The 14,868-nt window shown below is 39.8% G+C and overlaps 1 protein-coding gene across 1 annotated transcript in view; it reads right to left on the bottom strand.

Annotated features, from left to right (window-relative positions):
* The window catches only part of LOC104967337 (glypican-5-like), a 29,912-nt gene that overhangs the window by 9,439 nt on the left and 5,605 nt on the right, over nt 1-14,868 (bottom strand). The window contains exons 4-8 of the mRNA XM_010796746.1: nt 10,704-11,248; nt 9,214-9,396; nt 7,567-7,745; nt 7,317-7,376; nt 6,584-6,706 (exon numbers count right to left, since the gene is read on the bottom strand). Of these exons, the coding sequence (XP_010795048.1) occupies nt 6,584-6,706; nt 7,317-7,376; nt 7,567-7,745; nt 9,214-9,396; nt 10,704-11,248 (1,090 nt within the window). The remainder of the gene's footprint in view (nt 1-6,583; nt 6,707-7,316; nt 7,377-7,566; nt 7,746-9,213; nt 9,397-10,703; nt 11,249-14,868) is intronic.

Raw genomic sequence — 14,868 nt, 5'->3', positions numbered from 1 at the left:
TTGAAAGCTGAAAAGGGAACAGAGAACCAGAGTTGGCTGTGTGAAACTATGTGTTATTTGCAGGAAGAGACATTCTTAAAACACCCTGCCAGCTGCAACTAAATATCTGTTGAAGGCTGAACAGATATCATTCTCGCCTAATGCTCAACAGCCATCGATTTACTGAAGGCTGAAGGCGAAGGCGGGGTAGCTTTATTTGTTTTAACTTGAGTGCCTCTCAGGGTTATTACATTCATTCAAATGAGTTTAAGCAGAATAATGCAATGTTGATTGGAGCCACAGAGATCAGATATTTGGTCTCTTTCATCAAGTTGGTCTAATATTTAAAAAGAAACTTGAATCATTTCTTGTTCAAAAACCTTTAATTAACATGTAGCAAATGCACAAATCTTTAGAATCATTCAGAAATCTCACCTGGATATTCAAGAAGAGAGAAATATATCAAAAGCATCTGCACGTTTAAGAATTCTCTCACGTCTAATACCTGCTGTCCTACTGAAAGTATTGGGAGCTGTCAGAGGTGAGAATGAGCTGTTGGGCAGATTACAGACTGTCTGGATGCCCTGTCTGTTTGAGGAGACGATAATGTTGCAGAAAGTATGCTGCAGACGACACACAGAGTGACATTTAATAAGATCTGGAGAATGACACACATAAATCACCAACAACGTAACGACAAAGCTTCTCTGCTGTTGCCCTCGGTTACAGCAGGGTTGTTAACAGTAACGTTTAAAGCGACTTTGGCATGCACTGAAACACACACACACACACACGTCCCACAGTGAAATGAAATTACCCTGAGATAGTGATCTGATCTGAGCGAGGTGTGTAATTATAAGAGTCACAGCCTCAATTGTACATCTAGACGCATTCCTGTGGAGTCATTTACATACCTCTATCTCACACACACACACACACACACACACACACACACACACACACACACACACACACACACACACACACACACGTACATTACACTGACACCTGAGGCACCTGTACCCCCTGTACAATACATGAAAGTGATACCCTGTAGTTTGTATAGGAAACATTGGCACTTTGTCTCACTTTCTCTATCCTTCGTATTCCTCTTCAGCCCCTCCGGATATTTCTTTCTGTCTTTTATCAGCAGTGTCCTGACTCTGTAGAACATCAATGGCTGACGTGAAACATATTTTAATGCATAAATCTGTCACGTGAAATTGGTAAAGTACTGGGTGTGGTTTTTCTTCAGAGATGAAAGCAAAGCTAATAACTTGTTACTCAGGATGGTGATAAGATGCTTCCCTCTTCTGGAGATAACTAGCTATTACAGCTCTAACGCATCAATTTAGGAGTACAGTTTAGTCCGTTTAGTTAGCTGGAAACACATATTTAGAACTTTAAACTGTAACTGTTTTAAATATTACAGCACAGTTATGCAATACCATTCACTCCTATACCTCATGATTCTTCATACGCATGTCAATCAAGAGTTTCAGAGACATATTAGACACTGCGATGAATATCACATACTCTGGATTTCATTTTTAATCGCCATTTTTTATGGCCACTGTAAATGATCTACAGATGTGGCTGTGACATTAAGAGGAATAAAGGGCGAATAGGAAGCTGCTCACTGCAGCTGTGACTTAAAATGTCCTTGTATTCTATACATGTCTTATATATTATGTGGAACAGATGTATTGAGTTTCTAAAAGTTATTTTGAGGGCTTCTAAGTCTATTGTCATGGATAAAAAATAGTGAAGATGGCTCTGTGCTAATAATGTGCTTAATGTAGAAGTGTGGTTTGTACTTAATGTTATATTTGGACAAAATGTGAATATATTTGCATCGTGTATATAAGTATGTGATTGTTTCTTTATACAAATTAGTTAACCCATAATCAACCATATACTTTTATTTAAAAGCTCATAGTGTAATTTTAAGGGTTCTATTTGAGTTATACCTGTGCCATGATCTCAGTGTATGTTCGGCGTAGCTTGGAAGACGATTTCAGTGTTTACTTGTAGTTCTCTACTTTTTTTAGGTCATTAGGTCAATCACTGGTAGTTGTATTCTGAGATTTTTACATAACATTTCTTAAATTTAAAAGGCATTGTATGTTCTCTAACCTTAAAATGGATTGCGTGTTTGTTTTGGCATTCTGCTGATCCCGTATAAATAACTGTTCCAACTACAGTTTTTATTGGGGTTAGCTTGACTTTGGTACTCTTTAGGAAACAAGGCCTACTGCTCTGCTGACCCATCTTCATCATCTAGCTCGTATCAGTATAATCAAGAAAAGCGCTGATAATCTGCTCTCCTCCCCTTTATCATGCACTCTCAGACTTTCTCATCATTATGTGTGTTTTGCCACCTATCTCTATGTTCTCACTCACAGGGCCGGCCCGTAGCACTGGCGTTATAGATGTTCGCCTAGGGCGCCAGATCTGGGGAGGCGCTGCGCTGGCAGCTCTGGGAGGGAAAAAAATACTAATCATCCTAATTTTTGGCCTTGATGTAACAATAATTATTTCATAATTTCATAATTAAGTAAATGTAACACCCTTTTCATCCCGGTTACACTCTTCATTTGCCCTGTACGATGGGCGCTGTAAGTGATGAAAATGGGGGATGTTGCCTGGCTTATCAGGCACCCGCAACTCACAGCCAAAGTGCGAGTGAGCATGGGAGCGAGTGAGGGAGAGAGGGAGAGAGGGAGAGAGGGAGAGAGGGAGAGAGGGAGAGAGGGAGGGCGCACCGGTACCGGCGCTGTTGTTATTAGCATCTGGTGCTAGCTGCTCTAACGGAAGAAGAAGATGTTTCTACAACAAGGTGGAGGGAGAGTCCTCTCCAGTCAGACTGAGAGGCTGATAACTACAGCTCAGTGAGGTAAAGGACTCTGAGTGTTTAGATAGTTAACTTTAGTCTAAGTTATCTCAGTGGGTCTCAAACGTTTTGATCACAATTTATGTAAACACATATTTCCAAGGCACTCCTTTATAATTATAGGGATAAACAGGTTTGAAATCATTTCAATGTATACTTTAGGACAGTAACCAAAAATATTGTTTAAAACTTGAGAGCTAAAATCCCGCATAGGGCAGCAAATTGTCTAGAGCCGGCCCTGCTCACACACACTCACACCAACTTCGACATTTGTAAGTGAAGTGGGTCAGAGGGTGGAGGAGATGNGTAAGCTATAATACATTATCTCTTTTAATGCCAAAACATCCCTTGTATAATAAATGTTTTCATTTGACAATAAAAGGTAATTCACAATGTAGTCCACAATTACACGAATGAATGAATGGGTGGCTGAATTAATTAATGGAAAGATGGATGGATAGATGTCAGAAAGAAGAAGATGTAAAGAGGTCAGAGAGGCAAAGACTGGACAAACTCCAACACGACCAAGTCTAACTATCTCTTCCCTTCCAAGAGATAAAACTCTAAAACACATTTCCCAGATAGAGGCGGTCTGAGGATTTCCAAATATTTCACTCTCAGTCTTGTTCAGAGAAACTGACTTCTGCCTGATCTGGCACATCAAGCCACTTGTTTTGTAAGCTATAATACATTATCTCTTTTAATGCCAAAACATCCCTTGTATAATAAATGTTTTCATTTGACAATAAAAGGTAATTCACAATGTAGTCCACAATTACACACCCATTCTCGATAATATCGCTGTAAGAACCTGGGCCCTGGCTTCATATGATTCAAAGCTTGTGAATGCTGATTGAATGTCACTTTAACTGGAGCACAGCACAACCCTTGGTAGTGTTTTTAGTAAGACGTGTGCTTTCCTGCTATGACATGTCAAAGACATTCTCGTAAAAAGGCTTCTGTAAGACTATTAGCTAAACTGCACACTTTTCTATGTGGGTTTATTGTTGTAATCACAATCAGTGATACCTCCCGATGCCAATTGAAACATATTATACTATACTGTTATTTTAGGATGAGCAACACTATCAGATGATACATTACAACATGTATTACCGTAATGAGTTTAGTTTTTTATACACAATGTACAATTTCATCCTTAAATTACGTTTGAATTAGACAATATATCTTAATGGGGTCCTGCTCCATGTCTCCATATTATCAGAAGCTAAAAACATAGCAGAGCCATTAAATCTGAGGTTTACTAGCCATGACTGAAGCACTGATGGAGACAGAGCACGGTGTGTGTGTGTGTGTGTGTGTGTGTGTGTGTGTGTGTGTGTGTCTGTGCGTGCGTGCGTGTGTGTGTGTGTGTGTGTGTGTGTGTGTGTGTGTGTGTGTGGTGTGTGCATTTATGTGTGCCCATTTGTCTTGTTACCAGTTTAAGCTGCCAATGTAATCACCATGAGAAAGACTCTGGAAACAAACTCTCTAACCTTCACAACCCTGTCACCCCCCCACCCCCAGCCTGGCAACTATAAACACGCACAAACACACAAACACACACACACACACACACACACACACACACACACACACACACACGCACACTCATATGCCTCACTTTTGTAAAATCAAAAATCATTCAGATTAAAAATTAGCCACGGTCATGGATGATTAGGAAAGTGAATAACTCATTACTGTTGTTCAATACCAGCAAAATGTAGAAAAATCAAATTCCACCAGTGTTACATGAGCTTCTCAAAAGCAATTTGGAGATTTCAATTTGATTTCAGACTTCATGATTTACACCAGTGGAGCAGTTGAGTAGAAATACAATCTAAGGTGGCTGTTAACATCTGTCTCACAGTCCTGCTGGGTGGTTGCACTGAAACTGTGACTATAGCACACTGGGACAAATATACCCCCTATTGTATATCCAACCCAGTCTCACGGCATTTCGTGTTATAGTCACAACATTTAATCTATTGTACATCAATATTCCTGCAGTATACTGAAGCTTGGGCAGGTGGCAGTACAGAGAGCAAATTAACAAATTAACCATCTTGGATTATCATGGACTCCTGAATCCTGCACATGCCTTAAATGTCAGCCTAAGTGTGTCCCAGGCCTTAAACTTAAAGGTCCCCTATTATACTGTTTTTCATCAATATATTATAGGTCACAGATATACAAACATGTCTCTGAAGTGTTTGGCTCGAAATACCAAACAGATCATGCATTGTAGCATCCCATTAACCCCTCTGTTTCCGCTCTGTTTCAAAAGTGCTGATTCTCTGTCTGTTACTTTAGATGAAAATAAGGACTCCCCACGCCCCACTGAGAGATATTTGGTTAAAAAGAACACAATGGTGCTCTAGGAGGAGATTCAGGGGATAAGGTGTGGGGGGGGGGTTATCTTGGTTGGTTATTGGCTAATGCAGCAGTTCCCAACCTTTTTCAACCCAGGGCCCACTTAAGAATTATAAAAATATTTGCGGCCCACATTCAACCATAAACAATACGGAGGCTAAATAAAGTTCTGATTGGTCAATTCAGAACATGTGACACGTTGTAAATCCAGTAGAACAGACCGCTGTCAAGGACTGTAATGACCGTTGTTAAGGAGGATCAAGAAAGAGAAAGGAAGAGAGGTTAAAATAAAAATAAATCGTAATAATGAAAATGTTTCCACACAAATCATAATGTTTTGCAAATTATTTGGCGGCAAATATTGAATTTACATTTACAACCTTTAATATCTGATTTGGTCTTTTAGATGAAGACCGCACACAGTTAATAAATACAACTATTCTTCTGGCTAAAATACATATTTTTAAATGTCAATCAAGGAGTAATCTTAATGTAAGGTGTTTGAAGAGTAGATTAAAAATACAATTTCTTTTGGAAAATCAAGTGGTGGCTCAACACGCCATGAAATGGGAAATAATTAGCTCTTTTGAAGAGTGGGATTAAAGGAACAATAAATATGCTTGCCATGTTGTGTTTTTGGTGGTATTTGGTTGTCAACCTATTTTTGTTTGTGAAATGTTGAAGTGATCCTACTGACTGTATCTTTATTTCTTCTGTTTGTCTTTTGTTGTTGTTTGAGATGGGAATGTCATCTCCTATTATGTTATTGTCGTGTACTCGCAATGCCTTCGCGGACCACTAGGGGGCTGCGGCCCACAGGTTGGGAACCGCTGGGCCAATGGTTACACAAGCCAAAAAATCGTTATGACATCACAAAGTGGCCAAAATCTGATCAGCTCATTTTCAGATTTTATAAAGATGGATCAGGACAAAAAGTGAGCTAATCTTTTTTCCTGAAACTTTCAGAATCTCTTTACACAGAGGGGAAACATGTTTATGTAGAAAATACATGAACTAGTGGATTTTTCATTTTGCCTTTAAGTCAACATCCATTTTATTTTACATCAAAAACCATCAAAACCTTTCTGCACATATTTCTTTTGTCTTTCCTGTTCTGCTTGAGCTTTTTTACTCCAGCATATTTTATCTAAAATGAAATGGAATTCTCTCAAATACGGAGCTATATGAAGATGAAATGCAATATATGGGGCTTTCTTGAGTAGTCATAAAGTATCCCATGTGATGTTGGAACAACGACTTTACATGCCTGGTGTTTGGTACGTCGTTACTGGCAATTTTCAAAAATTATTTTTAATAAAGGAATGTAATGCAACACACCTTTCTACAACGTCTTGGCCACTCCAGCATGTGTGCTGCTCAACCTCCATCTCACTTTCACAAAGCATCTCTGGTAGCTCGGAGAAAAACCACTGGTACCGCTGGATGGAGCCCTCAAACTCCCTTAAAGAGAGAAATAGACAGTAAAGCACAGTTTATTGCATGGTTTGTTGGTGGTTAGTGATTCCACTGTACCATTTGCCATGATGTGTTTGAATTCAGACTTGTCATGTCCAGTACCCTCTGAAATCCCTCCTGAAAGATTAGTTACCAAGTTACTGAGAGCAACAAGAGGAAGGAAAACATGCTCACAGCACTTTTGATAAAGACTGTATAATGAAGATCTGATATGAAGGTTTTCATTTAATGGGTTTTCTGATCCCAGGTTTTATTTTGTTAAAGTCCTACCTCTAGGATATGGATCTATCCTTTAGGGAGAAACAAAATGATTAAGATATTGTATAATTCAAATGCCACTAAAGATAGAGATAATTAAAAGTTTAGTCACAATAGCCTCTTTGCACTTTATTTGCACTAAAACTAAATCATTCTAACAACGCTGTAAATAATTGTTCATTTCATATCTTAATTCTAGAGGGTAATTTTAACATAATAAGTCATATAAATAGACAGAATGGAGATAATGACTATTGCAAAAAACATGCCCAAGTTAAGAAAAAGAGTATTTCGATAATAATTCAAATGTAATTGCAGCTAATGTGGATGTATTTACCTAGACAGTTTTTTCAGGCTGCGACTCTTGTCTCCTCTGGAGCCTTTAAGAGGAAATGGCCTGTTGGAATACACAAACACAAACAAGAACACAACAATGTTGATTTCCTTCTGCTACGATTTAAGGTCATATGAAAAAAAAATAGCAGGCACTTTTTCCTCTTCCAAAGTTGAATTCACCTTCAGGAGATTAATTCTAACTCGCTCCAGATATTCTTACTCTGACATTTCATCAGATGTACGTGACTCACCTCCTGGATTGTGGCGGCAGACGATGAGAAGCAGGACCTGCTAAGGGTGGCGATGTGACCTCTGACCTCTCTGACGTCACTGATGTAGCAGGGCTCACAGAGGCTGTGTGCTGCCAGTTGGTGGGATTTGCCTTTGGCATTATGGGACCAGCTGCCTGGGGTCCACATACCTTCTCTACCTGAAGAAGAGATTGTGTTTTAGCTGCTTTTCAGAAGAATTCAAAAATGATGTGCACAGCATCATATAAACTAAGTGTTGTTTAGTTTTCACATTATTAATCCAAATCTGTAAAGTAACTAAAGGTATTTCATAAATGTAGTGGAGAAAAAGCACACAATTTACCTCTGAATTGTAGTGTAGAGTAGAAGTACAAAGCAGCAAAAAATGGAAATACTCAAGTAAAGTAGGCTACCTCAAAATGCTACTTAAGTACAGTACTTGAGTAAATGTACTTAGTTACTTAACACCACTGAATAAAATACATTTTGATTGCTGCATAGATTTCTTTCAGCAGGTTTAATAAAGTTGGAGTTTTCCCTTACTATCAAATGCAGAATAAAGTGTTAGGGTGTTCAACTGGCTCTGGTAATAGTTTTGTAGTTTAGTCATTGTGACGAAAAATCATAATTATTTTATATATAGCCTACTTGACTAATTCATTTTATTTCACAGTAGCAGCACCCCACAATCTTCCCATCTAATCCTCTGGATATTGTTAAAGTAACCCTTGTTGGTAATGCCTAATCCAGTAGCATATAATTAACAAATGTACCTTAAAAATCCAACAAAGTAGAGCACAACACATAATGTATTACAGAGGCCGATAAAATGCAATGTTATCAACGGTGTTTTTACTTATTTACAGAAATTACTGCTGTCTAGGAATTCCTCTCTCAACTTTAGATGCTGCACAAACATCGTTAAAGGTTTGGGGTTTCTCTTTAATGAAGTGTCTAATGAATAAGAAGCTTGATCAAATATTCAATTAAGTGGTATTTTCGTATTAGCCACAATTAGCAGTGTGATTATGCCTGTGTATGTTTGTTTACCTCTCAGGAATCTACTCTACTAAGTCCACAATGTTCTCTCAAAGTTGGATGGCTACTCTATTTCCTCCTCCAACAGAGTGTGCATAAATGCATTTATTTGTGTGTCGTCTGTTTGTCCAGAGATTAGCCACAGAAACGTTCTCATCACTCAGAACCAAGCTGCATTCTGGGTATTGGTTGTCCCGCCAACCAGAGCCTTTGTCTGGCACTGGATCTGTATTCACACTCACATACATAAACGCACACACACAGACTGAGGGGAACCCCAGATTCTCTGAAGAATTAGGCTGTTTTTAGCCCATCGAGGTATAAGGCTTTTGTAAAGAGACCCAACTGCCAGGCTGAAAGAAAAACCTTCCTCCCTCTGTCCAAAATTCAAATGACTATATTATTGGAATATATGAGTATGGTTTAGCAATCTGTTTCTCATTATTTGAATTGTAATTTACAGGGGCATTTTTTGGGGCACAATTTCTTTAGCATTCAAACCTTTTCCAATGGACTTCCATCAATATCCAGAGTTGGTGTTTATGTAACAAGTGTAAGTTAACCACAGTTGGACATATTACCCTCCCATCCCACCCTCCCCTTGCTTACTGTGGCTGTGACGCGCGGCCCGTGCAGCTGAGCGTGCAGTATAGCATCGTTCACATGATTTCGGACTGCTAACAGCGCTAACTCCATGCTGTTGTGGTTGCTGCTTGTTGCTAACATGGCAGCTAACCGTTGGAGCATCACCACCAAACTCCCCCAGGGGGCGCCAAGTTCTGATACCCCCACCTAGAATAGAAAAGAAAGGACAAGGAAAGAGGAGATATGATAATAGTGAAGAGAGGGGGAGGATAAAGGGAAAATAGAGGTGGCAAATGTGGAAAGAGACAAGGAGTTAGAGAACAAGTTTAGTTTGGTAAATTGGCTTAAAAGTTCTGTGATGCTCAGAAATCAATATACAAGTCACAGATTGTGACACTTTGCTATAATAAGAAAAACAATTAGATAGAAGGAAATAGGCCAATGATCAAGACGACATGCAGTCATAAGCCGAGATGCCTTCTGTCACGGCAAGGCTGTTCCTACTTCTCCGTCTGCCTTTCTCTGACTTCACTGAAGAGGATAAACATGATGGGAAGTTGTTTTACCACCACGCTTTCTTTGCATCCAAGAAAACTCTCATGCGGGATGTACAGCGCCATCTTCCAAGTCTGTCTATTGTGGGCGCTGTTAAAGCTGTCCAGCAAAACTCGAAGCAGCCAAGTAAGATAAACAGAAGACACTGCCAGTTCTCTTGGCAATGCTCTTGGTATTTGTCTAAAACTTAATGAGGAAATGATTTATTGATTTATAAAATGCCGTGAATGAGTGATTCAGAAATGTGAGATATGGGAGCATTACTAAGAAAGGTGTTGTTTTACTATCCAGAGGCTGCTACATTATGCACACTAATTATCTAGAATAATAACTTCAGATGAGCATTTATTTAAATTATCTTAATTGTTACTAGACATTTTTTTTTTGTATTTGCCTATATGGGCATGTGCGGGTAGAGGAGGGAGGGAGTGGGGAATATAGAGAGTGTACTGTGACACTAAAATATACAACAAATTGTGCCTGTTATTGTACACTACTATGAAATAAAAATACTTAACAAAACAGATGATGAACATTTACTAACCACTGAATCTGGAATTGCATTACAATTAACTTAAAGAAGCAAACATATATCTAAAATAGGTTGTACTTTGGAAGGTGCAGGAGGTTTAAGAGTAAGTTAAAAGCAAGGAAATGTTCCACAGTTTAGGATATAGGCTTAATTGCATATAACTTCCAGTAAAACCATTGATAGATGTTGGTATAGGTGTATTTGTTTTACCTTGGACAGCACCAGTGTGACTGTCTGTTTGTAAGCTAATTTCCTTTCTTCCTCTAGCTCCATATTATCGCATTTTATATTAAATTGTCCTCCAGCATACACACACACACACACACACACACACACACACACACACACACACACACACACACACACACACACACACACACACACACACACACAGACACACACACACACACCACATTCAAACACCTACCAGACATCCTCTCATGATGTTGACACACAGTCCGGTACAGGGCCGTATCAGAGTCATCCCTCTGCAGTGGGAGCAGTAGTGCATCCTCACTAAGCCCCGCCCACATTCTCTGGATAAAGTCAACTTCTCGGTTGCGTTGACAACCTCTCCGGCCAGTCTCAGCAGTCGGCTCAGTGCCCGGCCCGCCCCCAGCGCACGGGACAGGCCGCTGACCAGGAGGCGAGGGTGTGGTCCGAACGGGCTTACATCCTGCCGCGTCATTCGCAGACAGTCATCCTGATTGGTGGAGGGGGTGGAATGGGACTTGGGTGACATGTGGCCGATCCCAGGGTTCAGCAGGCGACGGTAGACCAATGGGAAAAGATCATTGTAGAACCGACGCACAGCGGTGTCCAATGAGGATGAGTCCCCAGAAAGGTGTCGGTTGATGTCGCTGAACAGCTGAAACACAATGGGGCGACAGTCGGACGCCAGAGCAGAGTAAGCGCTGTCGAACAGAGTGCTGGTCAGGTTGGATGTGAAGGACACGAGGGACTCAAAGGTCTCTGGAAAAAGATAAAATACATAGAGAGAAAGGGAGTGAAACAAATATGCATTTTATTTTACCATGCACACTAGTGAAAAACCTGGATGATGAAGTCATGAACATACAATAACTGAAAGAAAAGTTAGAAAAGTTTGCACCTTTCTTGTCAGTTTAATGATTAACCTTTTTTTTGGGTGATGTTACATTTAAATCAACTGGAGTTAAGGATGAACCTAATGAGGATCTTGGATTAAAAGTCCTAGATTACATTTGGATTGCATGTTTTCAGTCGGGACAAAAGTGGTTGCTGACCAAAATTGCCTTCCTGACAAACAAGCCACATTTGTGGCTAAAGAAAAATGTATGATCAACAACCGTCTCCATTTAATTGCTACTGTTCACATTCACTTGGTCAGAAATACATACGGTAGAACTAAAACCTTAAAGAATGAGAAACTAGAACCTTCAACCCCTTCCAATAACAAAGGTTATTTGATGCAGTTATGGGTACACCAGGAATACGTTATGCATTGTAATTAATAAACACACAAAATAAAAATGTCAAGTGCCATAAGCGCATTTTACAAAACTGGAAATCAAATGGAGCAATCCACAAGAATTAAAAGCTATTAACTTTAAGAAACCCTTTTTTCGGTAATATGTAATGTAAGAAACAACAACAAGTGCTGCTATTCCCGATAGAGGTTGTTATATATTGTATTACATATGGTCGTTTATCAAATGGGGGCCTAATATAAGTGACATTATACACATGTCATTTTTAACCTGTAAGACGAGGCCTTTCCATATATGTCTATATATAATCTTTCATTGTTACAGAGTGTCTATTCCACTAACCTTGGTTTGACATTATCCTGCTTCATGGGAGCCAAAATAGCCCTCCACCTAATTCATCCCTGAGCTCCTTTTCACTTCCCTGTTAGACAGGTGATAATGAGCCCCCAATCTCAGGATCCACTGTATTTCCTCTGTACGATGGCTAATAAAGTGGAGAGCACGTGTGTGTGTGTATGTGCGTGTGTGTGTGTGTGTGTGTGTGTGTGTGTGTGTGTGTGTGTGTGTGTGTGTGTGTGTGTGTGTGTGTGTGTGTGTGTGTGTTTAAAACTTCCCAAGTAAAAAGGCTGATGTCAATATGATGGCATCCTGACACACACACACACACACACACACACACACACACACACACACACACACACACACACACACACACACACACACATAAACACACAAACTGGGAGTAACAGTAAGAGAAAGGTATCTGTGACTTTCACTGTGTGTGTGTGTGTGTGTGTGTGTGTGTGTGTGTGTGTGTGTGTGTGTGTGTGTGTGTGTGTGTGTGTGTGTGTGTGTGTGTGGTGTTTGTCTTAACCACTTTTACTATCACAGCTGCTGCCAAATGACCCTCCAAGTGACCCATGTCAAGGCAATTTACTTGGCAATTATTCAAATAAGTTATTATAACTATCCCAGAGCTACATGCAAATTCACCAAAATAGATTTAAGAACTGAAATCAATGTCACTTGTTGGATGGGGGGGTTAGAGCAGCAGTGACTGAGTGAGAACACCTCACTTTTATGGGTTTGCATACCCATGTCATGGCAATAGCGACACACATACAGTCGGCATCAAGTGACACAGCAAAGACTATTCTGGGGTCATGTGATTAGCTCTTTACCCCCTGTGATTGGATGACAGCTGCACCGTGGTGGAGAGGGCACGAGGGGTCTTACAGCACCAGGAGAAACACACGCAAGCATGCAGACACATATTTACACACACATACACACACTTAAGTAATCCTCGGGGAGTAAAAAGAGCCTGACTTCAAGCGCTCTGGGCATGTCTCTGTTTCTCTAGCGGCTTTTAATCACTGGGGATCCTTTGAGATTGAGCTCAGCTGTTAAAAAACTGCTGTCGTGCAAATGTAATTCCAATCGTGGTGTTCGTTCACCCAAAACCCAAAAAAAGCATATCTCATATATATTTGTCCAGGTTGTGTGATTCAATGCTTAACTTTCTTTCAAAGATTTATGAAAATAGCTTACACTGAAAAACCAGCAATTAATTGTATGTTCTACCTAAAAGAAAAAAATAGTGTATGATTTTGCCATCCTGCAATCTCAAACCCCTTTTGCCCAACTACATTTATAAAGTTCTTCTCAACTTGATGTGCCCTAAAATAAATTATTCATTTGTTTTCGTGTTTTAAATCCCATTTACTTCTATTTGATTTAGATAGATATCTATCACAGATCACAAGCAAATACATTTATTAGTTAGAAAATCAGTTTTTTGTGTGATTTGTGTGAATGTTATAGTCTAAATCACAAGTAAATGCAGCCCATTCTAAAAGTGCCTCATCTCAATTGCTGCAGTTCTTGCCTTGTTGAGCCCTTCTTTGTGTTTGGGTGTTTTGCATTAATTTTACCCATGGATGCTTCAGCCATCCGCTGGGCATAAATAGCAGCTGAAACGGAGCCTGAGTGCATTCAGATGTAGCAGGGGAGGAGAGAGTGGGAGATAGGGAGACAGAACAAACAGAGAGGTGCATGTTTGCCATGTCTGTCTGCTGGGTTTCATCAACTCTGTCTATCTCATAATCTCTACACGACACACACACACATTCATGCAAACACACACAGGCTCATTCCATCAAACACACACACACACACAGACTGGTGAATAGCGTTGAGAGACAAGTGGACAAGCAGAGTATTCTTCCTCCTATTCAGAGCAGCCCCTTAGGGACCGGCTGTTGCCCACAGCAACAACACTTTGCTGCGGATACGTACTGAATGTAAACATTCTCCGTCCCTTGCTCTCTCATTGGTCAAGAACAAAACCTGATTATGGCAGTGACAGAGACAGACGGACAGGGAAAGGGAGCGCAGAGTTGTAACAAAGTTTTCCGCTGCTCCCTCTGAGAGTTTGCTCTCTCAAAGACTCAATCGAACATCAGTTGTTTGTTTGGCTAGCCGCTGTGGCGCCTCACAAAATAAACTGGCCCCAAACCACCACCCTGACACAAACTAGCAATTTCATGATGAACACACAAAGTGAGAATGGCAGGGGGGCTACAGGCACTTGACATATCTGTTAAAACACCAAAATCACCACAGCTGTCACATTGATTTACATTCTGCAAGCACCCACAGAGCTTATTACTGCTAAATTAAAAAATAATTAATCAAGAGAACTTCTAATATCGATATAAACTAAAATACTTTTCTATATATTCTTTCCTGATATTCTGGCAATGAAATTGTTAAAAAAAAAGTGTTAATTCCCATTGTGTGGTGGTGTCTTTATTATTACTTGTTTAGTTTAACCAGCAATCCAAAATGAAATGTTTAATTCAAGTGATAGAAAGAAAAAAGCAACCAAAGAATCTTTGCTATTTGTGCTCATACAAAAGAGACAATTCACCCACTTTGAGGATTCAAATTCAAGAAAAATACAGTTGAGTGAGGAATGAAAAAAAACATGTCTGCCTCCATTCATAATTTGCTCTTTCACCACACCTTCATCATGCAACAGACCGTTTTTTCAATTTCACAATACTGTTTTCTCTTCAAAAGTACAGCACATGCATTGATATGTGTATTCTCTAGTCCCCC

Source organism: Notothenia coriiceps, unplaced genomic scaffold, assembly GCF_000735185.1.
Source record: "Notothenia coriiceps isolate Sejong01 unplaced genomic scaffold, NC01 NC01_scaffold00037250, whole genome shotgun sequence".
Classification (NCBI taxonomy): Eukaryota; Metazoa; Chordata; class Actinopteri; order Perciformes; family Nototheniidae; genus Notothenia; species Notothenia coriiceps.
Note: the sequence above shows the minus strand (reverse complement) of the source record. Positions and strands in the feature narration are given on the sequence as shown.